Below are 27,243 nucleotides of genomic sequence, written 5' to 3' on the forward strand. Positions count from 1 at the left end.
CATGTTGAATCTAGTTTACTTTGAGTCATCTCTTTGATACATGAACTGTCTTTAAGTGTATATTTACAGCTCTGTAAAAGATGAAGCTGCTTTTACACCTTAGAAATTAATTATGACTGCTTTTGATTAACTAACTTGGAAGCCAGTAAGTATCAGGTTCAATATCAGTTATTGGTCTAAGAGGAAAGACTGTGTGACTGATACTGGAGCAGGCAGGAAAATGCTTTTTGGAAAAGGAGCTAAAGTAACTGTTGAAGACAGTGAGTATCTTAATAATTTAGCATCTAGTTGTTATTATGTGTTCTATCATTACTTGAAAAATCACTCAGCACCATTACATAACCTTCAGCTAATGGCGTATGCATTACATTTAGAATAACAATATTGTTTTGATGTTTCAATAATTGCTTGGAGGAGAACTGTGGCCAAACTTGAAAAGGATCTCTGTTTAAAGGTCAGAATTTCTTAAGCTCACTTTGTGTTATCACTGTTAGCAGTTTTAGAAGTTAAAATTTTAAATATTGAAATTATTTTTATATAAGTAAACCTACTGCACACATTCTGTTCCTTTTTTCTCTTCACTGGTTCAACTATGAGATTATGTGGCAGGATTTCTCAGGGTGTGACTGGTTTTGGAAATACTAAACTCCTCTTTGGTTATGGCATTAAATTGATGATCACATCCAGTAAGTCAAATTTCAACTAAGATTTCCACAGTTACAAGCTGATGGTTTACTTGGTCTAATTACATTGAAATATGCCAATTAGTAGTTTGAGAAACATTGAAGAATTAATGGTAAAAAGTACACAAAAGACATTCTAGACATTTAAATAGATCTGAGCAATTATTTCCTGGAATATTAAAGGAAAAGCAGTCAAAGCAGTAATTGTTCAGATTGGCATCACTGTGTGACTACTGGAGGGGGAAACCTTAAACTCATGTTTGGAGAAGGAACCAAATTAACTATAGTAACCAGTGAGTAACAAAATTTTATATTTCTTCAGTAAATACTAAGTATTGGGATTAATAATTAATTTCATATGTTTTATATGGTAGTATATGGTAGTAAGTCATTTTAATATTTATGCATTCAAACACAGTAACAACATAATATTCATCTATGAAAATATGTATTTGAGTTATGATTATTAGACAAAAGCACAAATCTTGTAAAACTATCATTTGTTTTGACATCTATACACATTTAATTGTACATAGGCATTTGCAGTTTTTTTAATGCTACAGTTAATTGTACATTGTCTGGTCTGATAATGGAATAGTCCACGAGTCATTTAGCTATGATCGAGTGTGTCAGGAAACAGAAGGCTGATTCTGTAAATGGAAGTAAACTAAAAGCAGATAGCAGTGAACATTAAACATTATTAATGTTATTATTATTGCTATTACTAGTTAGTGAGTGAGACAGTGACTGTTCGTTATTCATATCATAATTTAATGATAAGATTACAAATTTGCAAGTCTAACTTATCATGATTGTAGTTAATTGAAAATGGGACATCAACGTTCTAAAGGTTTACAAATATATAAAAGAGCACACATACCAATAATTCTCTAATCAATAGCTTTGCAGTAAATATACAGCTGTTTGCAGACTGTGGTATTCTCAGGTTCTGTAGTTTTTGATGAGAGCACAAACACTGTGTGACTGGGACGGGAGGCTGAAAAATAACTTTTGGGAAGGGCATCAAACTGATCGTGATGGACAGTGAGTTGAATTATTGTTGTAAATTAATGTTTTACATGAATCCACAGTAAATCATGAAACACGTGTTTAAAATCTCTGTTTCTGCTCAGTCCAGTAAAAACATTTAAAAACATGTCTTTAGCTTATTAGCGTTCATAGCAGCACATGAATAATTCCATGTTATATCATGTAATCAGTTCAATCTTACATTTTTAAAATAACTCATTATTTATTTGATAATCTCAGAAGAACACAGCAGTAATATGAGTTAGAATTCACTATGAGCAAATTAAAAATGACAACAAATCAGCACAATCACTCTATGATATATACATATTTGTAGTAGCAAAAATCACTTCTTAAACATTTTAAGCCATTTTAGTTTCTGCCTCAGAGCTTATCTCTGAAGTTTATGTCACGCGATGTGTTGGTGTGTGAATGGCTATGGGAACAAGTTCATATTTGGCTCTGGTGCTAAACTCATCGTTCAGTTAGGTAAGTGATTAATATTTATAAATATTGAATGGTTTGATTGAATGTACATCCAAGACCTCTAAACTTCATACATATATTTATCCCTTTACACTTAACTCTAACTTGCCTATAATTGTACACGTAGGTTTTTTATTCAAATGTAGATTTTGTTACTCTTAAATAATTTCATCTTAAGCCAGTTGGGAATTACCAGGAATATAAAGTTTGCCACAAATATCTTTAGAATTAAATCAGTTTAGAGTTTAAACATAGGCCCTCAGAAAACTGCTTCAGTTTAACTATTAAAGTGAAGTTTATTAAATTGAAGTTTGGTTTTGAAAGAGCTGTGTTCACTAATATAAACATTTAGATTTTAAACTGATGTCAGGGTTTATATAATTGTGTTTCTGAGTGTGAATGACTACTCAACCACCAAACTTACTGAAATGTTCACACAGTTGTGACCAAAGATTTTGATTCATTTACCAATTAGCACATTTAATACTTATGGTTCTTCTTCATTACATCATAGAAACATGTACAAAAAAAATCTCACTAAAAAAATGACAAATCCTATGAAACACAAAATTTGTGTGACTGCCAAAACATTTGGTTGTGACTCGAGTTATTGTTTAGATCAGATCCAAAGTGTGACTGCTTCAGGATCAAACCGGAAACTTATTTTTGGAAAAGGAACTAAACTGATTGTGGAGAGCAGTGAGTAAATTAAAATAAACCATATTTAATCCAATTAAAATTTGTTTGTGACAAGCTAATAATTGGAATTTGCTTAACTTGGAAAAGCATGATTTCTAAAAGCCATTTGTAATTTTGCTCTTAATGTGCCACACATCAAAAATATTACAGCTATCAGTTTAAAAAGCTTTCAAAGAAAATGTTAACAGAATGATATATTAAAAGATATAATAGCAAAGCATTTTAAATACAAATTTTAACATACTTTTTTCATAAATTGGCAGCAGACCTTTTCAGTCCAAAGAATTACATTTGTTACTGTAACAGACGATTACTGTTTATGTCAGAAACACTGTGTGACCTCAAACTGGAAATTTCTGTTTGGAGAAGGAATTAGACTTACTGTCCATCCCAGTAAGTACTGCAGTATTCTTATTATTTTAGTGCCATGGTTACCACTGTGTTTAGTGGTTACGCTTTGAATCCTTAAAGTGGTGAGAAAAAGATGAAGAAAACATTCAAGGTAATAGTATCATGATGTTACTGAACTGTTATCATCACAGCAACTCCATATTCTTCAAAGCTGTCTGTTCAACTAAAATGAAAATATATGTAGTGTGGTGATACAGCAACTTACTGTAGTATACTTTTTTTTAAATTGCAAAAGCCAAAGTATGAAATCAGTAGTTAGTGTATCAGCTCGTAAATTATTGCCCTGGTACCGTATCCTCCTGAGCCCTTGGATCCTCTGTAGTGGACACAACAAAAGTTAAAGGTTTTTTCCTCGTTCTCAGGACGATACCAGATGATGCGATTTACTTTGTCAAGTTTGTAGATAACAGCATATGGAGCGTGATTACATGTTTAGTTCTATTGATATTTTCCTACCAATTAAAAGAAAAGTGTACCATAGTAATAGGCAGATAATATCAGTGGAATGAATCTTACACCTGTAGCTCTCAGCATTATGAGCTGAGCTCCATTGGAGATGATTTTGTATTTGCTGGTGTCATAGTGTGACTAACTCTGGAGGTTACAAAACTGTCTTTGGTTCTGGCACTAAACTGACAGTTGATGCCTGTAAGTTTGTTTTATTCATAATCTAAAAATCTTGAGCAATCATACAGATTTCAGATTTTAACTCTAGGATTTTATGAACATTAATCTGAACTTATCGCTCGAAATTCAGACACTGAAACATAATTAGCAAGTATAATTCAATAGGAAATTAAAGTCTGTATTGATTACTGTCATTAAAACAAAAACTGATTTTTTTCACATTTCATGTTTTCAACAGTGTAGCTCTGCAAGAGTATATATTTCAGAACTATATGTAAATGCAGGTAATTTGAAATCTATATATAGCTCCACATGTGAGAAATCATGTTTCTTTTATCAGTTATTAAAACTTTTTTTCATTTTCCCCAAAACAGTATAAACCACATGTTTGTCTATAGCTCAAGTTTTTGGTTAGTGACTGAGTGCAGTGTGACTGAATCTGGACTCAGAAAACTGCACTTTGGAAAAGGAACCAAATTAGTTGTTGAAACTTGTGAGTCAAGTCTCGTTTATTTTATCAAAAACCTTGAACAGAAATATTCCTTTCAGTCTTTTTTCAAACTTTTTTCTTTTGCCATGACTTCTGAACTTCCATCTTAACTAAGAAATTATACAAAGTTTCAAAATGTCATTACACTTTAATAAGTTTGTGATATAATTCAACTTTGTCAGTTTCATATTCAATAGTAATTATTCTTTATATGCAGATTTACACAGTGGCAGTCAGTGTAGTTCTTGTTGAGGTCAGATCCACTGTGTGACTTCTGGATCAGGAAACTATAAAATGATCTTTGGAGACGGAATTAAACTAATTGTAGAAAGCAGTGAGTATCTAGAGTTTGTATATTCTAAAGGTAAAACATCTTAAAGTATAAGTGACTGTTAGTCATGACATGTTGAATCTAGTTTACTTTGAGTCATCTCTTTGATACATGAACTGTCTTTAAGTGTATATTTACAGCTCTGTAAAAGATGAAGCTGCTTTTACACCTTAGAAATGAATTATGACTGCTTTTGATTAACTAACTTGGAAGCCAGTAAGTATCAGGTTCAATATCAGTTATTGGTCTAAGAGGAAAGACTGTGTGACTGATACTGGAGCAGGCAGGAAAATGCTTTTTGGAAAAGGAGCTAAAGTAACTGTTGAAGACAGTGAGTATCTTAATAATTTAGCATCTAGTTGTTATTATGTGTTCTATCATTACTTGAAAAATCACTCAGCACCATTGCATAACCTTCAGCTAATGGCGTATGCATTACATTTAGAATAACAATATTGTTTTGATGTTTCAATAATTGCTTGGAGGAGAACTGTGGCCAAACTTGAAAAGGATCTCTGTTTAAAAGTCAGAATTTCTTAAGCTCACTTTGTGTTATCACTGTTAGCAGTTTTAGAAGTTAAAATTTTAAATATTGAAATCATTTTTATATAAGTAAACCTACTGCACGCATTCTGTTCCTTTTTTCTCTTCACTGGTTCAACTATGAGATTATGTGGCAGGATTTCTCAGGGTGTGACTGGTTTTGGAAATACTAAACTCCTCTTTGGTTATGGCATTAAATTGATGATCACATCCAGTAAGTCAAATTTCAACTAAGATTTCCACAGTTACAAGCTGATGGTTTACTTGGTCTAATTACATTGAAATATGCCAATTAGTAGTTTGAGACACATTGAAGAATTAATGGTAAAAAGTACACAAAAGACATTCTAGACATTTAAATAGATCTGAGCAATTATTTCCTGGAATATTAAAGGAAAAGTAGTCAAAGCAGTAATTGTTCAGATTGGCATCACTGTGTGACTACTGGAGGGGGAAACTTTAAACTCATGTTTGGAGAAGGAACCAAATTAACTATAGTAACCAGTGAGTAACAAAAGTTTATATTTCTTCACCAAATACTAAATATTGGGATTAATAATTAAATTTCATATGTGTTATATGGTAGCTGTAAATGTCAGGTCAATCCTCTTTTGGAGTTGTTTTAACTGCTTCAGACCAAATGGTTTGACACATTTTAGAGTATTGTTAATCAAAACTTTTATCCTTTGACTGTGCATTTCTTTCAAACATATTTTAGGAAATACGTTAAGTCCTGTTCACCATCAGTTGTCCATCTCTGAGTTTAAATACTGAGAGTAGTCATAGTGGGACATTCTCTGGAGCCTCTAAACTCAGCTTTGGGTCTGGCATTAGACTCACAGTTAGCTCCAGTAAGTCATTTTAATATTTATGCATTCAAACACAGTAACAACATAATATTCATCTATGAAAATATGTATTTGAGTTATGATTATTAGACAAAAGCACAACTCTTGTAAAACTATCATTTGTTTTGACATCTATACACATTTAATTGTACATAGACATTTGCAGTTTTTTTAATGCTACAGTTAATTGTACATTGTCTGGTCTGATAATGGAATAGTCCACGAGTCATTTAGCTATGATCGAGTGTGTCAGGAAACAGAAGGCTGATTCTGTAAATGGAAGTAAACTAAAAGCAGATAGCAGTGAACATTAAACATTATTAATGTTATTATTATTGCTATTACTAGTTAGTGAGTGAGACAGTGACTGTTCATTATTCATATCATAATTTAATGATAAGATTACAAATTTGCAAGTCTAACTTATCATGATTGTAGTTAATTGAAAATGGGACATCAACTTTCTAAAGGTTTACAAATATATAAAAGAGCACACATACCAATAATTCTCTAATCAATAGCTTTGCAGTAAATATACAGCTGTTTGCAGACTGTGGTATTCTCAGGTTCTGTAGTTTTTGATGAGAGCACAAACACTGTGTGACTGGGACGGGAGGCTGAAAAATAACTTTTGGGAAGGGCATCAAACTGATCGTGATGGACAGTGAGTTGAATTATTGTTGTAAATTAATGTTTTACATGAATCCACAGTAAATCATGAAACACATGTTTAAAATCTCTGTTTCTGCTCAGTCCAGTAAAAACATTTAAAAACATGTCTTTAGCTTATTAGCGTTCATAGCAGCACATGAATAATTCCATGTTATATCATGTAATCAGTTCAATCTTACATTTTTAAAATAACTCATTATTTATTTGATAATCTCAGAAGAACACAGCAGTAATATGAGTTAGAATTCACTATGAGCAAATTAAAAATGACAACAAATCAGCACAATCACTCTATGATATATACATATTTGTAGTAGCAAAATCACTTCTTAAACATTTTAAGCCATTTTAGTTTCTGCCTCAGAGCTTATCTCTGAAGTTTATGTCACTCGATGTGTTGGTGTGTGAATAACTATGGGAACAAGTTCATATTTGGCTCTGGTGCTAAACTCATCGTTCAGTTAGGTAAGTGATTAATATTTATAAATATTGAATCATTTGATTGAATGTACATCCAAGACCTCTAAACTTCATACATATATTTATCCCTTTACACTTAACTCTAACTTTCCTATAACTGTACACGTAGGTTTTTTATTCAAATGTAGATTTTGTTACTCTTAAATAATTTCATTTTAAGCCAGTTGGGAATTACCAGGAATATAAAGTTTGCCACAAATATCTTTAGAATTAAATCAGTTTAGAGTTTAAACATAGGCCCTCAGAAAACTGCTTCAGTTTAACTATTAAAGTGAAGTTTATTAAATTGAAGTTTGGTTTTGAAAGAGCTGTGTTCACTAATATAAACATTTAGATTTTAAACTGATGTCAGGGTTTATATAATTGTGTTTCTGAGTGTGAATGACTACTCAACCACCAAACTTACTGAAATGTTCACACAGTTGTGACCAAAGATTTTGATTCATTTACCAATTAGCACATTTAATACTTATGGTTCTTCTTCATTACATCATAGAAACATGTACAAAAAAAAAAATCTCACTAAAAAAATGACAAATTCTATGAAACACAAAATTTGTGTGACTGCCAAAACATTTGGTTGTGACTCGAGTTATTGTTTAGATCAGATCCAAAGTGTGACTGCTTCAGGATCAAACCGGAAACTTATTTTTGGAAAAGGAACTAAACTGATTGTGGAGAGCAGTGAGTAAATTAAAATAAACCATATTTAATCCAATTAAAATTTGTTTGTGACAAGCTAATAATTGGAATTTGCTTAACTTGGAAAAGCATGATTTCTAAAAGCCATTTGTAATTTTGCTCTTAATGTGCCACACATCAAAAATATTACAGCTATCAGTTTAAAAAGCTTTCAAAGAAAATGTTAACAGAATGATATATTAAAAGATATAATAGCAAAGCATTTTAAATACAAATTTTAACATACTTTTTTCATAAATTGGCAGCAGACCTTTTCAGTCCAAAGAATTACATTTGTTACTGTAACAGACGATTACTGTTTATGTCAGAAACACTGTGTGACCTCAAACTGGAAATTTCTGTTTGGAGAAGGAATTAGACTTACTGTCCATCCCAGTAAGTACTGCAGTATTCTTATTATTTTAGTGCCATGGTTACCACTGTGTTTAGTGGTTATGCTTTGAATCCTTAAAGTGGTGAGAAAAAGAAGAAAACATTAAAGGTAATAGTATCATGATGTTACTGAACTGTTATCATCACAGCAACTCCATATTCTTCAAAGCTGTCTGTTCAACTAAAATGAAAATATATTTAGTGTGGTGATACAGCAACTTACTGTAGCATCCTTTTTTTTTTAATTGCAAAAGCCAAAGTATGAAATCAGTTATTAGTGTATCAGCTGGTAAATTATTGCCCTGGTACCGTATCCTCCTGAGCCCTTGGATCCTCTGTAGTGGACACAACAAAAGTTAAAGGTTTGAAATCTATATATAGCTCCATATGTGAGAAATCACTTTTCATTTATCAGTTATTAAAACTTTTTTTCATTTTCCCCAAAACATTTTAAACCACGTTTGTCTATAGCTCAAGTTTTTGGTTAGTGACTGAGTGCAGTGTGACTGATTCTGGACTCAGAAAACTGAACTTTGGAAAAGGAACCAAATTAGTTGTTGAAACTTGTGAGTCAAGTCTCGTTTATTTTATCAAAACCTTGAACAGTTTCATAGTGAATAGTTATTTTTTATGGTTTATCAACTTGCACTCTATTCTTTTTAGCTTATTTTCTGTACAATACAAAATATTCTACAAGATGATCAACTTCATCTGAAAACCAAAACCAACTGACAAACTGAAAATAATTTTAACTAAAACAGATTCAGCAATTGTTCTCATTAATTCCCATTCTCCACCATTGGCACAGTTGTTATTAATAGATTTTTTAGTTACTCGGAAAATGCCACCCAGTCAGCTGATTATTGAGTTTAGGTTATGAAGCATTTGACTGTGTGAATGATGGGACAAGAAGACTCATCTTTGCACAAGGAACTGAGGTGAAAATTGAGATGAGTAAGTTTACAGAAGAAAATAAAAATCTAAGCCAGTCACTGCCAAGTTACTGAATATGATTTTTTTTATTAATGCATCATAATAAATAGCTAATTAAGTGAACTTTAACAAGATTTTTTCTCAGAGTGCATTTGCTATTAAACTGTCTAAAAATAAACATGTTTTCATTATTCCTCTTAGGTTTTATTTTCATCAGATTGCAATTTCTCTGGAAAAAAAAAACTTCATAGAGTGTAATGTAGGTCGACTTACTCTCATCTTAGCAATTTGTTGGCATATTTAATTATTTAAACTGCAAATGAGAAAATACTGAGCTTTAAGGGGGTCAGGTGGTTCCATGCAGTCAGAATATCAATCCTGATCAGTGAACCAATGAAGACAGGTTTAACCTCAATTAATTTATTTCATTTACATATTGCCTGCAACATATTCAGTTTTTGTTATGAAGCATCTCTGTGTGTGAATGATGGGACTCAAAAGCTGATCTTTGGACGAGGAGCTGAGCTGAAAATACATGATCGTAAGATTTTTATTATAATAAAGAAGATATAAGTTCAACAGTTTGACAAAGTTTTGGTACTTTAGAAAACTTAAAACTATTAAAAATATAAAATAATCAAAACTTCACAAAAACTAATGGCATTTTTGATAAAAGATAATGTAATTTAGTAACACTAGAAAGGTAAAGCTCATGTTAGGTTTTATTTATATGTGAAGAGCTGTTACAATTAAATATAATACCAACAAGCATAAAAATCCAGTAATTTTCAAAAGATAATTCTGCTGTCACATTTAGTATATGATAGCTTCTCATTAGAGCTATTACAGTGTTTAGATTTAAATGATACACAGGACAATGTATAAATGTAGCCACTTTCAAATCATATATCAGATACATTTATGATTATACATGATTATGCATTTTGTAATCATATACATTTAAGCTAAATATACAATTAACAAAAATTAAATGTGCTATCACACGGTTTACATATAATTTTTAATGAAAAATTTATAACACATTACACTTTAAACACATAATCAGTGACTCAGTTAATATCAGTTCTTGTTCTCAGGGTCTTCTCTAGCCTCAACTGCTGTGTGTCAAGTGACTGTCAGCACGTTTTTGTTGAGGCTTTGTGCATAGTGTGAATACTAATAATGTGAAAATGATTTTTGGTTCTGGAAGCCATCTGAGAATCCAAACAAGTAAGTTGAAAAGTTTCATTTTGGAAAAAAAAGAAGTTTTAAATCAATGTGTATGTATATCACTTAATTACTAGCTCTGGTAACATTAGTGTATCATATGATTTATGATTTGAAAGCAGTGATATGGAGAAAAAGAGACACTTTCAGCTCTGGCTCCCAAACACTCCAGATTGATTCTGAAAAGATCCACTTTAACTTAATGAAACATTTTCCTTCCTGATTTGTTTTACTATGTATTTATTAGTATTGTGGGGTCTTTACTGTATAAAGCCATTTAAGGCAACTCTTGTTGTGACTTGGTGCCATATAAACAGAATAGAATAAAATTGAATACTGATGTAGGTATTAAATAGATGAACATGTGAACCAGCAAACAGAATAATTAATATAATAACATTTCATGGACAAGCAAAATGCTTAGACATGGTGATAGTTTCTGTTGTGGAGTTAATCAATGTGTGAATGCTGGATATAAGTTAACTTTTGGAAACGGGATCAAACTTCACGTGCAGTCTAGTAAGTTTAATCATTTAAACATATTATGAATGAACAAGAAGATATCAGTTTGTTAGCAAATATACAGGTTTAATTAGTTTGATGTAAGACTGCACTGACTTTAGTGACGTAGATGTTGGTACGCTGTCACTGATGGAAATCTGTTTTGGAAAAGGAACAATAGACTTTGTTTTGGCAGAGAAAGTTAGCAGAAAAACACAAACTGCAGACAAAACGATTGCTTGGTGTCTGAGCTGTAATTATGTATAATATTTGACAACATATAGAAAAATCCATTCATTTGCTTTGTTAAAGAAACAAGCTGAGTGAAACTTAGTGTCTTCAGCAGTTTTCGAATGCTACGAACTCACTGTGTGAACAGTAATAACTTCAAGCTTGTGTTCGGATCTGGAATCAAAGTTACCTTATTCCCACGTAAGTGCTTCTAGGATATAATCTGTCTACCCCTTGTCCAGAGTTATTGTACAAATGTAGTTGTTAAATGGGAATAAGTATTTTCTTTGCACACGTTCAATATTTTTGATTAAAATGTTAGAATGAAGTAATGAGATTTAAGTCCTGATATTCATCACAAGATAGTAAGTTTGAAACATAAAATTGTCTTATTGTTGTTTGTCCTCAGCATGTTCTATTTGGTCAGTGATTTCTTGCTTAGAGGAAACAAACAGACAAATTAAAACTGGCAAACGAACCAGCACCGTGTGTTGGATTTGGAATTAAACTTATCATGATAAGTAAGAGAGACACTTAAGTACACACAAAGTAGATGTTAGTTTATACTTTAATGTTGTGCGGTTTTATGTTACTTATTTAGTAGCATAATTTGTGTACAAGGCCATCAAGGTCCATTTAGTTGAAGCACTACATCTAAAACTCTATAAATTCAAAATTATTCACATGGCTCAATTGCAGCTACATTCATATTAAAGATAGAAGATCCTACGACGCTATTTAAAGATACAATATTGATGTGAGACTTGGTGATATTTTTGGTAAAATGATAACTAGTACATTTTCTCTCTGCCATAAATCCAAAATCCTACACTAAATTATAGCATGCAAATATTATACTCATATTTTAGGAAAAGATTGAATTAACTGAGGAATAGAGGTCGAGTACCTTCAAGAATCTAAGTAGTAACTGTCCGACACCACAACACTGTGTGACACAATCTGGAGCTACTAAACTCATATTTGGGGATGGAACCAAATTTCGGGTAGAGAAAAGTAAGTTAACAAGAAGATTTAATGCATTATCTCATGTAACACTGATTTTATCGTCAAGTAAGTGGATTCCCTACACTGCAAACCAAACAAACAGATGAAGATGAAATTATGAAATTTGTTTATGTTAATTTCATAATGATTTATCAATTCACTATCAATTTAATAGAAACCATTTGATGGTGTTAACCTTTTACTTCAGATGTGATAACTAAACTATGATTCACGCACTAAAATACTTTTTAAACCACAGGGATATACTTTGTACCTACTGTAATAGAAACCAACACCTGAGCTTTTTTGTAATTCACTCTATATAATTTTTAAAAATCCAAAATTTAAAAAATAAATAATATGTATAGATGCATAGCTTATAACTGAAATGCTCCATTCAAAAATATCATATCTGTGAACAGGTTTATATTTATTCAGAACAAAAAGAATATGTACAAGTAATTTCATTTCATCAAAGTACTGCACCACACACCAAGACTATACTTTAAAAAAGCATATTAATATGTGGGGAACACTGATTCACATAACATGTTGTATAAAGTTGATAAATATATATATTTAACTCAAAGTATCATGAGTAATGATGAAAGACGAATGATTAACTAATAATTTAAGTGTGAAAAATGTAAACAAAATCATGTGTCCATTTATGTGAAGTGCACGAGCTGTTTCTTGCAGGTCTCAGGGTGTAATTCATTTATGTATTCTGATAAAGTGATTTCTCTGGATAAATTGCTTCAGTCCTGCTGTGTACCAAACAAGAGCACATATACACAAGAAACTGCCAATGCAGAAGCAACTTAATCAAAATGAATGAACTTTCTTATGTGTGAATAACATGAAAAAAAATATACAGTGAACTTGAGCAAAGCTTAATAAACTAAGATTAAAAAGAAGTTTATAAATGGTTGTTTACAGATTATTCTGTCAAATATATTGATTATCCTTTTTGATGAGCAGTGTTAAATCTTGGCAGCTCAACTTTGCAGCTCTGTTTAAGAGCATGTTTGAATCACAGTGTGTCTGTGAGTGAACTCCTCTTTTGGATTCTACCTTTTTTTTTTTTGTGGATAACCAAGTGATCAAAAATCTTGTTTTCAGTCTGACAAACTCTGAAGTTGCAGATATTTTCACAGTATTCCGTTGTGTTCATGAGTTTTCCCTTTGTGTTTTTCAGGGACAGAGTATAAGCCGGCCTATTTCAAAGTGGGAGAAGGAGAGAACTCGGCATGCCTGGCAACTGGGTTCAGCAAACACAACGCAACAAATGAACATGAAAAGTATAGAAAGGAATTCAACGAGACAAAAGCTGTTGCAATATCACCAAACTTGGATCTGTACAACCAGGTGATTTTTCCAGAAGATGGTGGAAAGTATTGTGAAGGTAAGTTTGATGAAATTCATGTAATTTTATACATATCATAAAAACAAACCCTTTGAAAGCACTTAATGACATAATGGAATATTAAAACAAAAATATTTCATACAAACTATTTGTTTTAAACTTGATAATCAAGTTTTCATTAAAGTGTCAGAATGTATAGATATATAACTTTCATGACTTTAACTTTATTCACTGTATCTACTTTTCATACACAATATGTTGTGTATGTAACCCTCATAATCTTACATATAAACCTGTGTATATGACTTTAAATCCATTTTGTAATTGGACTTGTCACACTGCGTTTTGTTGTTTTGTTTACACTGATCATAAAGCTGTAAATGAAAAAGCTGAAATTCCTGCTTAAACTGCAGACTCATTTGTTTACTCAGTTGTTTACATGTGTGCTGTTTTAATTATTGCTTTCATAAACAAGCTAATTACCACTTTTATCTGTTTGATGTCTTTCAGCAGGAGGAACAGAAGGTAAATGTACAGATTCTTTAGTGCCAGGTATGTATTAAGTCTGATTGAACAAGTGTCTTTGGGTTTAAAAAGCTGTTTGTGTTCGGAGTTTATATTTTTGTGATGCTGCTGTTTGCAGATGAGAAGGTGAACCTTATGTCTTTGACCATCCTGGGCCTCAGAGTGATCTTCATCAAGACCATCATCTTTAACATCCTACTGACTCTGCGGCTGTGGATAAGCCAGTGTAAGTAGAAAATCACAAATAAAACAAACAATGAAAATCACTGTTTGTGATGGTGTCTGTTGGGAAATCCAGAACTCTGAAGGCATGTTTTTCCTAATTAGCATCTTGGGTTGTGCTATCAGGCTGTTATTTCCATCGGACAACAAACGAGACGATGAACAAACATGTTTTAATGAGCTTTAGTCAACTTTTTGGTTTATTTTCTTGGGTTTTTCCAATGAGAATAAAAATGTGTAGTATAAAGTTACAATCATTAACAGCTGGCATGAGGCATGAATTTGGGAAACTTTTACCTCTGACACTCAGTTTTCACACATTTGTACAATCAAATTACCCTCTGTAATGTAAACCTAGAACATAGAGACGGAAATTTGTTTTCCATCCTCGGTCAGCTCTTGGATATTTAAAGCTCTGGACTTGAGCTCACAGTCGACATCCTATCAGGTTTAGGCAACAAAAACACCGTGGTAAAGGTTTGGACTAGATGGCAAAATCATAATACATGGAACTGCGTTGCCCCAGTGAACATGATTTACAGGAGGACATATGAAGACTGAATTTTATACATCGACTACAAGATTTAAAACAAGTTTTTTTCCCCCGATCATCTGATCCACTGATGTGGATAAAATCAAGGTGATTGTCAAACTTATTCCTAAAATGTGTTCCATGAACATTAGGTGGTTTTATGAAAGTCTTTTGTTTTGGTTCAGTTTTGACCTTTGCCCTAAGAAGTCACTGAAGGATGCAGCGGAGGACATTACAGTTCCTTAAATATCAATTAGTGCTCATCAGTGGCTCACATGGTTTGGTAACACGGGAAGTGGTTCATGTTGGATGCTGCTTTGAAGCTCCATGTGCATGAAAATCTCATATTTTATTTCTTTTTAATACAAACCAGAAACTGTTACATTTGAAAATTACTCTTGGTGTTAGTCTAGCCGACAAAATCCAGAAAACTGTCTTATGGAACCAGGTTTAAAAATATATAAAGTAAACCCTCAACAAATTTTACTTCAAGAGAGCATGAATAGGTTTTTTTTTTTAGTTTTCAAAGTTTTAGATAATATGTAAACATATCATTTTCCTTTCTTCTGCTTTGACATCTTCATAGAAAAGAAACACTGATTATAATCATATTTCAGAAACCCAGACACAAGTTTAAAATGAGCAGTATGGAAAATGTGGAGTTTTGTGTAATAACGCAGGTTTGGTTTCCACAAATTTAATTTATGTTTATGTTCTATTTTTCAGAAACTGGAGAGGGTTGAGCAGAAAAAAGAAAACCAGGAAGATGATGATTCATAGGACAACTTTGTGATGAAACATGAAGTTCACTGAGCTTCAGTGTGTTTATCTGCATAAAACATTTATAAATATTATTTCACTCGTTCATCACACCACTTGTTAATAACTCTCTTTAGAAGCTGTTCTGTATTATCTGTAATATTGATTGTTCAAAAAAAGTGTAAAGCTTTCTGTTTCTGTTGTTGTTTGTATTATTTTTACATATTGTCACTGATGTTTTTGATGAATGAATTTCTTCTTAATGATGCCACAGTTACATTTAACAAACAGATAATCCTTTAAATGATTTATTGTGTGATATAATAAAAGCTAAAAGTCAGCCTGAGCCTGTTTTTATTTTGAATTACTCACGTTCATACAGCACTCTTTCACTCTTCTTGTACCACTTAAAGAATACATTTACCGTACATCACCATACATTTACACAACACTTCAACATACAGGAAAGTCTGGAAAACTTTGAATGGAATTATGAACAGAAAAGTACTGTCAGATTTTGATCTGCCAGGCAACACTGCCTGTAAAGCATTTGATTGGCTGCCTGTAAAGCATTTGATTGGCTTCATTTTTCAGTCAGATAATGATCCCTGCCAGTGCAGTAACCTGCGTAGAAAAACACAGTCACTGACTGGCCTCCCCAGAGCCCAGACCTCAAAATTTTTGAAGCAGTGTGCGATCATCTTGACAGAGAATGGAACAGACAGCCAACATCCAAAGAAGAGCTTTGAATGTCCACCCAAACGCCTGGAGAGCGATTCCTGAAGACTGCTTAAAGATATTAGAGGAGAGGTGCCTGAGAGTTTAGACTGTACCAAATATAGACTTTAAAGCTCATTAGGAATGCTTTACATGCTAAACTGCCATACATTTTGTTTATGTTTCAATCAATCACTGTACCTATAGTTAGGGCTGGATTAGGTGACCATGCTGATATACAGTAGGCTGCTATGAAGCACTGAGCTTTATTTTTCACTCCCTGTGTTTATACAGCACTATTATATTTAATCATTAGCAATCATTAACTCCTGCCTTCCCTGTTCAACCCCATCACGGAAACCTAAAATTTTGGGGGTTTCACATAATTCACTATGACACTGAAAAAGAATTACATAATATTTTCTGCAGAACATTTCAGTTGTGTTATGTATCAGTGTGGAAGGTTTGGCATCTATACTACACACAGAAGGTAAAAGAGAGAAGAGCGTTACCTTGTAACCAACAACATTTATTATGAATCAAAAGTAATATGTAAAGTGATAACAGGAAATTATAGGTACTGTAAAGTTATTTATGTTAGTTCCATTTCCATTGGATGTATTTAGTGAAATGATTGAGATGAATTTGATATCTTCACCTGAAGGACTGCAGTGGACCTCCCTCTGACACTTGCCTCGTACTGGGACATTTTTCATTTTGTCATTTCTTGTCAATATTCTCATGAAGCTGAACTGAAAAAGCACAAGAAAACAAAACACATTTAACTGAGAACATTTGTTGATGTCACTGAAAGGTCCTCTTGCTTTCCTGCTTTTACAGTGAATTGTTAGAATTTCTTGACTCTAAACATGAAAATCTTTACTGATGAAGAGTCATATATATGTGTGTGTGTGTGTGTGTGTGTGTGTGTGTGTGTGTGTGTGTGTGTGTGTGTGTGTGTGTGTGTGTGTGTGTGTGTGTGTGTGTGTGTGTGTGTGCATGTAATAATTTCATTCAGTTCAGTTCCATTCAATGAGACAGTGGATCAGAGGAGCCACTCATTGTATCTGGCATTTGTATATCCATACTTCAGTTTTCTTCAACTCATCCACTTCAGGTTCAGAGACTGTGGGGGTGGGTTGGAGCCTGTCTCAGCTGCCACAGGGTAAACTGCAGGGCACACCCTGGACAGGTTGCTCGTCTATTGCAGGGCTAATACATAGAGAACATTCATAAACATTCACACACCTATTGCTAATTAACACCAGTGAATTTGAATCCAGGACCTTCTTGCTGTGAAGCAACTGCACCACCCTGCTTGTTATCTGTAGTAGTTTTTTAATGAGTTTTTAAATTCGAGTTTGAATTATTGTTCTGATTCCAACTATAATTTTGTAGATGCTGCTGATTTTTAAGATAAATCTTAGATGAAGAAAACACATGGAGGCGTAATCAGTGTTTCAGATCAACAGAGCGGCTTAAACTGGAGCGAGCTGCGATTCTCTCTTTGGTTTCCTGTTTGTTCTGTTTCCTGTTTGCACAAAATACACCAACAATACAAAGATAATTCTGTGTGTGCGTCTGCTCTCACGCTCCTCTTTTTTAAAGGACCAGTATGTTTAGTAGGCCTTGAAAGGGAGTATGTTTTAACATGAATTTAAATAACTGAATTTAGAAATATTCTATTTCAAATTTGAAGAGAAAATATTCAAAATTCATTCATTCATTTTAAAGAGAGATAAATGATGAAAGTTACAAAACATGAAAGAAACAAATCCTAACAATGATGATAGAGTTAGTCCATGATAAAAATATTGCTAATAAAGATTTGCCTTTTAAAGAAAATACAAATCTCCTGTTAGAAAAACATCTAATATTTGAGCATGTGGATGACTGAGAATTAAAGTTTCCCTTCACTTAAACTAAGGCGCAGACTAAGACAAAAAAAATTCTTCAAGTTTAAAATAATTGATGAAATTTTTTCTTTGCATAATCTTTGACACCCTGCTTGGCAGAAGCACTGCTGTATGATGGTGGACTTTGTTGTGTATTAAAGGTGATCTGTTAACCGACAGAAGTAGCCTGGAACAAGTGTCCTCTAAGCTCAGACCGCAATACAATAAACTTATATACAACTAGCATTTCTGAAACTTATAACAGCCCTGTAATACAGTCAAATAAATTATTTATTTAAGTCATATTTAGAACTACATTTTATTTTGATGTGGTTCTAATAGCACATTTTTTAATCTAAAACAATAAAGTAATTCAGTACAGACACTGATGAGAATAATCTATCTGTGACTGCAGAAGAAAAGCTTATAGCTTACATATTGCAGCACATTGTGTTGCATGCATTGTTGTGTTTGCATAACTTCCTGTTGTGGTTTGATTCCAGAGACAAATCAACAGTAACTTCCTCCTGACCAATCAGGTGCCACTGACTGGCAGCAAATTTACAGGGAGCAGGAAATTTAAATGACCTTTGACCAATCTCAGTAAACTGTTGCTCATGTTTACACATAGTTTGTGCTTACACACTGTGTGAGAACTAGCATGGCCAAACAGTGATGTGGCATACACAGAGGGTCCTGCAGTATTTATGCCATAGGGCAAGAGGCAGGGTACACCCTGAACAGGTTGTCAGCCTGTCGCAGGGCTAACATAGAGAGACAGACAACCATGGCTGTAGCTCGGGGTGGCTGTAGCTCAGGAGGTAGAGCAGGTTATCCGATCAGTAGAACACCCACTGATCGGAAGGTCAGCAGCTCAATCCCTGGCTACTCCAGGCTGCATGCAAATGTATCCTTGGGCAAGATGCTGAACCCCAAGTTGCTTTCCAATGCAAGTGTTGGAGTGTGAATGTGTGTGAATGTTAGATAATAAAAGCACTTAACTTAGTTAATTTATCATTCACACCTATGAGCAATTTAGACTCAGTTATCATTAACCCCACTAGCAGCATGTTGTTGGACTGTGGGACGAGCATGCAAATTCCACACAAAAAGGCCTGGACCTTTCAAACCTGGGGCCTTGTCGTTGTGATACAGCAGTGCTAACCGCTGCATCAACAAGCTGCCATTCATAATACCAAGTTCTGCCTTAAAATTAGTGGGTTCAGAAACAAGGTTCACAGGAATATGGTTGCAGAGGGTGGGATTTACCCCTTCCTACTGCTCCCCACTGATCATTGCTGTCTCACCTGGGATGGGGTGCCTGTGGGTCCTGGGCTGCCTGGCCAGATGTCTTGGTGTGGCTGTTGGCCCGCTGCCTGGGGGGGGGGGGGGGGGTGCTTGGGCCTCAATGATCAAAATGAATGAATAAATAAAATAAAGACAAACTTTAACAACAGTAGCCTGTAGAGAACTTATAGAGCTCTTCTTGTAAAAGCAAACATGTTTAGTACAATGATGCATTCAGATCACGATGTCTGTTTGCAAAAACTGCCAGACATGACAGGCTTGAAAAAAAAAGAAACAAGGTTCAGCTTCTTTACTAATATATTCTCCCCTTTATTTGATTTAGAATCACTAAGTGTCACTAGTGGCTAATGCTTAATAATTTAAAGACAAATGGTTCAATATCTTTGTGCTCTGGAACAGAAAATAGACTTTTAATCTGCTTGCTCAGGAAACGAACACGCACAGTTTCATTATCTGGCTCTGCAACACAAACATTATCTTTGATGTGACAGCTTGGAAACAGAAACTACAGATTTAATGTCAGCCAGCTCAGAAGCAGCTAGTTCAGGCTGGGGCTGTGCTGGGCACACAGTGTTAGTAGGCAGCGGCTGCTGATTCTGCCATCAGGGACCACACTTTCTCTTAGACGGAAATAGCTGAGGTGGTGGCGAAGGACTGAGAGTGTGGCAGTATGCTGCAGGAGTGAGGAGGGACCACACTCATCAGCAGGGTTGCATATACTGGAGGTTTCTTTTTCACTGGGAGATTGATTTTGCCAGTGTTGCTGAGCTTGTTAGAGTCAGGAGTCAAAGCTGTGAAGAAATGAAATCCTTCATAAAACTGTCACCCTTTAAAAGGGCTCCAGGCTTCTGGGAGTATTTGCGAAACTAGATGAATGCTTCCTCCATCTCTTTCAGGGTCCAAAGTTTGGTCACATCATTCTGTCAGGGTTAGCTGTGTAACTAGTTGGTTGTGGACCCAAATGCAGGACATGTGTGTGTGTGTGTGTGTGTGTGTGTGTGGGTAGATGTTTCTTTTGAGCTTACAGCTCAAAAGAAACATCTACAGAGTCGGACCAGAGAATCCAAATATCAGAAAATGTGAAGGAACACAGCAATGAGGGGAGACTCAAACAACTAAACTAACTAAATGAGCCTAAGCTAATGAGCCTGGAGCCAGAAAGTTAAGGTACAAAAACCATACAGAACTTATACAAAGCATCAGGAAATAAGGCACATAAACATATAAATAACAGTGTGAACAGAAAACTAAATTCTGACCATAACAGAACCCTAATCCAAAGATAACCAAAAATTCAAAACTAGAAAGAATCTTAATCCCAAAAACTCAAAATAACCTGCGACACCTGTGTGTTAATTAAGCTATACTTGGCTGGAAAAAATAGTCCAGTTTTCACTAGCTGTTTTGTAGACCACGAATCAAAGTACAGTGAGGCAAATAATTATTTGATCCCCTGCTGAATTTATGTTTTATTATTTACATGAAAAATCACTGCTCCTCCTGGTGGATACACAAGACATGGGGTGGCTGTAGCTCAGGAGGTAGAGCAGGTCACCTACTGATTGGAAGGTCAGCGGTTTGAATCCTGGCTACTCCAGGCTGCATGCCAATGTATCCTTGGACAAATTGCTCTCCGACGCAACTGTTGGAGTGTGAATGTGTGTGAATGTTAGGTAATAAAAAAAAAAAACGCTCAGCTTAGATAACCATGGAAGTGCTTGTGTGAATGGAGTAAATGTAAACATGCTGTGTAAGCACTTTGAGTGCTCAGTCAGAGTAGAAAAGCGCTATATAAGAACTAGTCCATTTACCACCAGTTTTCTTAAACCTTGCTTATGGGTGTTATCACTCGTACTCACATCGCCCACGTCACAAGCAGGGGATCTCATTCCAGTCAAGGACTGGCTGAGGATCTGCCATGGTCCTGTCACAGACCGGCCGGCCGTTTTAAGTGGCTGTAAATCCTTCAGTTTTCTTGGCTGACAATTTGTAACTCAAAGCTTCAGCTCCCTCCACAGATTTTCTACAGGTCTGGAGACTGGCTAGGTCACTCCATGACTTTAATGTGGTTTTTCTTTAGCCACTCTGTTGTTTACTTGGGGATATGTTTTGGGTCATTGTCATGCTGGTAGACCTATTCATAACCCATATTCAGGGTTCTGGCTGAGTGAAGGAGGTTCTCATCCAAGTTTTCATGGTCTCATCCATTGGCCCTTCAGTGTGGTGAAGTCGTCCTATACCCTCAGCAGGAAAACAGCTGAGCAACAACAGAAAAAGGTGTCGGAGTTGGTTTGAGTGGTAGACAGTAAGCACTTCATGTGTGAATGGGTGAATGCAAACATGTTGTATAAGCACTTTGAGTGCTCAGTCAGAGTAGAAAAGCACTACAAGAACTAGTCCGTTTACCATGCTCAGCATTTCTCTTCCTCCAAACACAGTTGAGAGTTGATGCCAAGGAGCTCAGTTTTGTTTTCATCTGACCACAGCACTTTGTTCCAAGGCTTCTCTGAATCGTTTAGATGTTCACTGGCAAACTTAAACATTTTAATGCATGGATTATGAGAACCTCTGCCAAGATTTTTTTCCCTGTGTTTAATTCCTCTTTAGGTATGAAAAACAAACAACAAAACAATGCAATTGTCATTTTGTTTATGAACTTATTTTTAATGGAGAGAGAGAAATATGTGTTTAACAGACCAATAACACAATATTGAATCCTCTGATCCGCTGTCTCTACTGCTAGCATTGACCTGATCCTCTTAATTACATCCATGTAACAAAAATGACTGGCCAATAGGTAGCTGATTAAGGATGTAAGGATGATGATGCACACGCATCCACTGTCTTGGCTAATATGCAACTATAACAACAAAACACATGCATATACAAGAGCACAGCTTTTGAATAGCTGTCCACTGTAGTGACCACTGTGCATGAAATGGTTAAGATGGGCCTGTACATGTGCCTTTTGAGCAGGGGGACCTTGTGTGTGTTGCAAGCTTTCAGTCCATTACAGCATGGTGTGTTATCAGCGTTGTTCTTGGTGATTGTGGTCCCAACTGCCTTCACATCACTAACAAGCTCCTCACCGTGTAGCTGTGGGCTGATCCACGACCTTTCTCATGATCCTCGTCTCCTCATGAGGGAAAGTCTTGCATGGAGCTCCAGACTGAAGACGATTGATGTTTCTTCCATTTCTGAATAATCACACCAACAGTTGTCACTTTCTCACCAAGCTTCTCGCTGATGGTGTTGTAGCCCATTCCAGCCTTGTCATAATCTACAACCCTGTCCCTGACATCCTGGGTCTGTTTACCCAAAGTTTTTTTTTTTTTGGACTTTTAGTTTTTCTATATCTGAATCCATGATTTTTTTTTTTTTAGCTCCAGTTATTCCACTTGGTGTTTTGATTTCAGTTTCCTGTTTCTGGACTTTGAGTTACTTTTGGCAACTTTGCAATAAATGCTTGTCATAATATTCATCTCCGACCTGTACAGGGTGTTCGCTGCCTCGCGTCCTAAGTGGAAGAGAATGGATGGCTGGATGAGATGGAATTCAAGTTTTAACTTTTTTTTTTTTTTTCTGGAATTTGGATTGATATTCCAGAAAATAATTTTTTTCCCTGACTGTAGTTTGATATTTGGTCAAAGCAAAAAGAAAACTGCAATCTGGCCTGCTTTTCCAGCCTGGTATAATGTGTGTTATGTACACACAGGTGTCATGGGCCCTGAGTCTTGGACCCAGGTCTGGGTTCAAGATCATTCTAGTTTTGCGTTTTTAGTTATCTTTAGTTTAGGGTTCTGTTATGCTTAGAATTCAGTTTTTTATTCACTCTGTTATTTATTTGTTTTTATGTGTCTTGTTTATTTCCTGATGCTTTATGTCATTATGATTTTCTTATTCATGCCTTCAGTTCTTGGCTTCAGTTCATTTCTTTATACGTGATCAAACTTACCACGTCCACCACAGATCCTCCAATGTGCAGGGGGGAGGATGGGGGTATCTGACCCTTCTGAAGTCCATTGTTGCAGAGATTGTTCTCTCTGCATCAGCCCTCCAGAAGTTCCACCATTTTTGTAGCAGGGTTCTCAATATCAATACTCTTCCAACCCTAACCCTAAAACAAGTAAAAGCCATAAAACCTATTTTGTCATCTCTAACCTGTAAAAAAAATGAATGAAAAATAAACAACTTAACTTTTTAAGAAATGACTTATTTGCCATTACTGCTGTTGTTGCAGGATGGGATCAGATTTTCCCCTGTGGTATTGAAAATAAGAAGGAGTATTTTTCAGGTTGTATTTGAGTTTAAATTTTTGTAATGTGACAACCCTAATTTGTGGGTAAAGATACGCCTTGCACATGCGTACAGAGCTATTAAGTCTCATAATAATACACATGATGTGAGCCCAGCTTACCATCAAAGCCCACTCGCATATTTCTCGTCACTGGGATGTTTTTGTGCGACAGATATGGGTTGTTGTGAGATCTGAGGTTCATTTGTTTGTGTAATTTACTGTTATAAATGCAGATCATCAGATGTGAGAAGATGACTCATGTTGGTCTGATCACTGAATGTGTGCCATCACTTCCAGGTTACACAACCAGGCTGAATGGAAACAGTGAAAACCACACAGTATAACACACAGCTGTGTGTGTTACTGTGTTATATTCTGTGTGTGCGATCCACAAATACATCTCATCCCACTTCCACTCCACCTGTTTTTCACGGTCAAAGGACATCCCCTGTAAAATTAAAAATGTCTATAAACAAAGTCTCGGTTGATTTTTTGTTGTTTCTCATCTTTCAGTATTTTTATTTTATTTTATTTTCCTCTTTTTGTCATTGCATCAAATACCAGGATGAAGTCCATGTGTAAACTTACGTGGCCATAAAACATATTCATTCAAGTTTAAATGTTTAGGAAATGTGTTCATATTTCTGCACACACACCCTGTGTATAAAGAGGTCAGAGGTCATACATTCAGAGCAATGAACAGAACTATGAAAAATGCCTCATAGACAGTTTTTAAATGGAATAATGAAAGACAGATAATGAGAGGGGACTAGGTCTAGTATTATCTTTTAACTAGCAGTATGTATAAAGTAATGTGCAAAAGTCTTGAGCCACGCCTCATTTCTTTAGATTTACTTCTGGCTAAAACTTCTCATGCACTTCGTCACTGAATGTCCAACACCGTGAGGTACTACAGTATGAGCGACAGGGGTAAGAATTAGGGTGAGGGTTCATTTCTGCTTTAAAAGATTTTTTAACTTTAAAAAAGCACTTTGTCATCTGTTTGGTCATGAAGTAAGATGAGGAAATGCTTTCATGCTTTTAATTTCTGAGGCAACAGTCACATCCCAAATTCTTTGTCTGCCCAAGAATTATTGCTCTGCTCACATCACTTTAATTCATTTGAGCAAATTTGTAAGTTTAATATCTATTAAAAGGAAAAAAAAGATCCTAATTTGAAGCTCTTTTGCGCACAGACTGTTGGAGCAGCCTAATCAGACCAGAACTCGTTAATCGTATCTTCTGCTACGGTTTTGTCAGTGATGAGAGAAATGAGTCAGAGCTGACTGGTTGCTGCATCTGCACAATAAAAGCCAAATGTGAATATAACATAAAAACAAAAATCAAGTAGAAAGTGTTAAATATTAAAATAAATATTAACCTGGCAAACTTCCCGTTTCACTGAAGAAAAACATAAACAGCCAAAGTAGCTGAACTGCAGTGATTCTGCTCTGTGCCCCGAAGTACATGGACAGACCTGTCCACATGCTTTTTTAAAGCCTGTCATGTCTCGCAGGTTTTGCAAGCAAAATTATGATCTAAATGCACTGTTCTGCCAAACATGAAGAGCTCTATAGATTCTCTACAGGCTCTTCTTGTTGGTGTTTGTCCTTTTATTTTATTTGTTTATCTGTGTTATTTTTCACATAGATGGAATTGTGTTGTAATAATGCCGCAGTTGACAAGCTGAGAAAAAAGCAAGAAAGAGAAAATAGAAAAAGGGGACAGAGAGGACGGAGCACATGCAGAAAACCACAATGGTTCATCAACTGCTGCACCTGTAAAAAAAAGAAGAAGAAACACATAAAAAACAAACAAATATATGTGCAAAAAAACAAAGCATGGCTACATGTTTAAATTTAATGCTGCAGCACACAGCACTAGTTTAGAAAACAATTTCCATTCACCGCTGGCTCAACAATGAAGTGTTTGTTAGATGGTGTTAATAAGCTATTTAACCTCCTAAGGCCTGAACTCTTCTTTGCAGTGCATTTTCATTTCGCCTTGATATTTGTGTTTAGATGGACCTGATATGTTTATAAACAAAGCTTCCTCTTTGAACAGGAAGTTATATTTTGTTACATTTTAGTTTAGTTTATTTTATTGCATAACATCACAGAGTCAACATGGCTTAATAAAGTATAAAAAATATTGAGCAGAATTGAGAATAAGGTGCAGCAAAGCCAAAATGTAATGTCCCCATATGTGGAGGCTAAAGACCAGTGACTGTGATCATGAGGTAACATCAGTTATCACATTTGTTGGCCATTGATTGCATACTATACCATATCGCTTATGGAATGGTGGAATGTTATGTTGTCCAAATATGTTTGGTTATGAAGTTTCAAGAAAGAAACTGAACAGAAACCTTTGCTCACAGAATGACTGTGTGTGTGTCTCAGTTCTGTTTCCTGTGTAAAATACAGGAACCTGTCACCAAATTCACAGAAACAGGTCAGTCTGAAGGCTCTGATCGTGTTTGCACTTCACATAAACTGTTACATTTTCTTTTATAAGGGTTTGGGTTATTGGAGCAGCAGTCAGAAATAATCCTTTATTTATTTTAATTTTCCAAAAGTCAAATATGTGTGATTTTCTAAGTGCCAGCAGGTCAGATATTTTTATCTGATGTGGAAACATTGTTTTAAATAACACAATGCATGACCGTCTTATTCTTGTCTTATTTTGTTTGCAAAACAAAAGCATCAGTAGAGCTGATTTGAAGTCTTGGGCTGTTTTCTGATGCTGATTTTATTTGACAAAAGTTTCACATCTGCAGCTGTTTTTACATCCAAGAACTAAATAAATCTTATTATTAAATTTATATTATTAAAACATAATAATATAATCTGTCTGGTTTATCTCAGTGTAAAAGTTGACACGTTTTTCTACATTGTAAGAGATTAGCTGTCATTCTGCGGAGGTGTTTGTATCTGTGATCTGATTGGCTGCTGCTGCTGGAAAATCTTCTGCCTCACTGTTTCCACAGGATGTGGTCGCCTGATGTGATCGAGCTGCACCAAGACGGCTGCGTCACAGACGAAGGCGGCGGTGGTTTCTGCCTCAAAGCCTGCTGGGACAGGAAGTGTGTTAATGTGTGTGCGGGTGGGCGGGGAAATCGAGGTCAGGCGGTGCTGAAGGTAAGGATGTATAATCAGGTGTGGCCTCAGAATCGGTGTGAGAAAACAGATCAGACGCCTAAACATAAAGTGACTGCAGCCGGTTGCACCGTCGCTGCGTTTGTGCCACAAACACGAGCCAAATATCCGCCTTCAGGTGCGACAGCAGGTGGACACACCGACAGCTGCACCTGGAGACCCCAAAATCATCTGTTCCAAAAAATATTAATGAT

At 35.1% G+C, this 27,243-nt stretch overlaps 1 protein-coding gene across 1 annotated transcript in view; it reads left to right on the plus strand.

Moving 5' to 3' along the window:
- Positions 1–15,961, plus strand: part of LOC115795251 (M1-specific T cell receptor alpha chain-like) — a 111,338-nt gene extending 95,377 nt beyond the window's left edge. The window contains exons 4-7 of the mRNA XM_030751083.1: positions 13,469–13,675; positions 14,147–14,188; positions 14,280–14,387; positions 15,642–15,961. Of these exons, the coding sequence (XP_030606943.1) occupies positions 13,469–13,675; positions 14,147–14,188; positions 14,280–14,387; positions 15,642–15,643 (359 nt within the window). The 3' untranslated portion in view covers positions 15,644–15,961. The remainder of the gene's footprint in view (positions 1–13,468; positions 13,676–14,146; positions 14,189–14,279; positions 14,388–15,641) is intronic.
- The last annotated feature ends 11,282 nt before the right edge of the window (positions 15,962–27,243 follow it).

The sequence above is a fragment of the Archocentrus centrarchus genome, chromosome 17 (assembly GCF_007364275.1).
Source record: "Archocentrus centrarchus isolate MPI-CPG fArcCen1 chromosome 17, fArcCen1, whole genome shotgun sequence".
Lineage (NCBI taxonomy): Eukaryota > Metazoa > Chordata > Actinopteri > Cichliformes > Cichlidae > Archocentrus > Archocentrus centrarchus.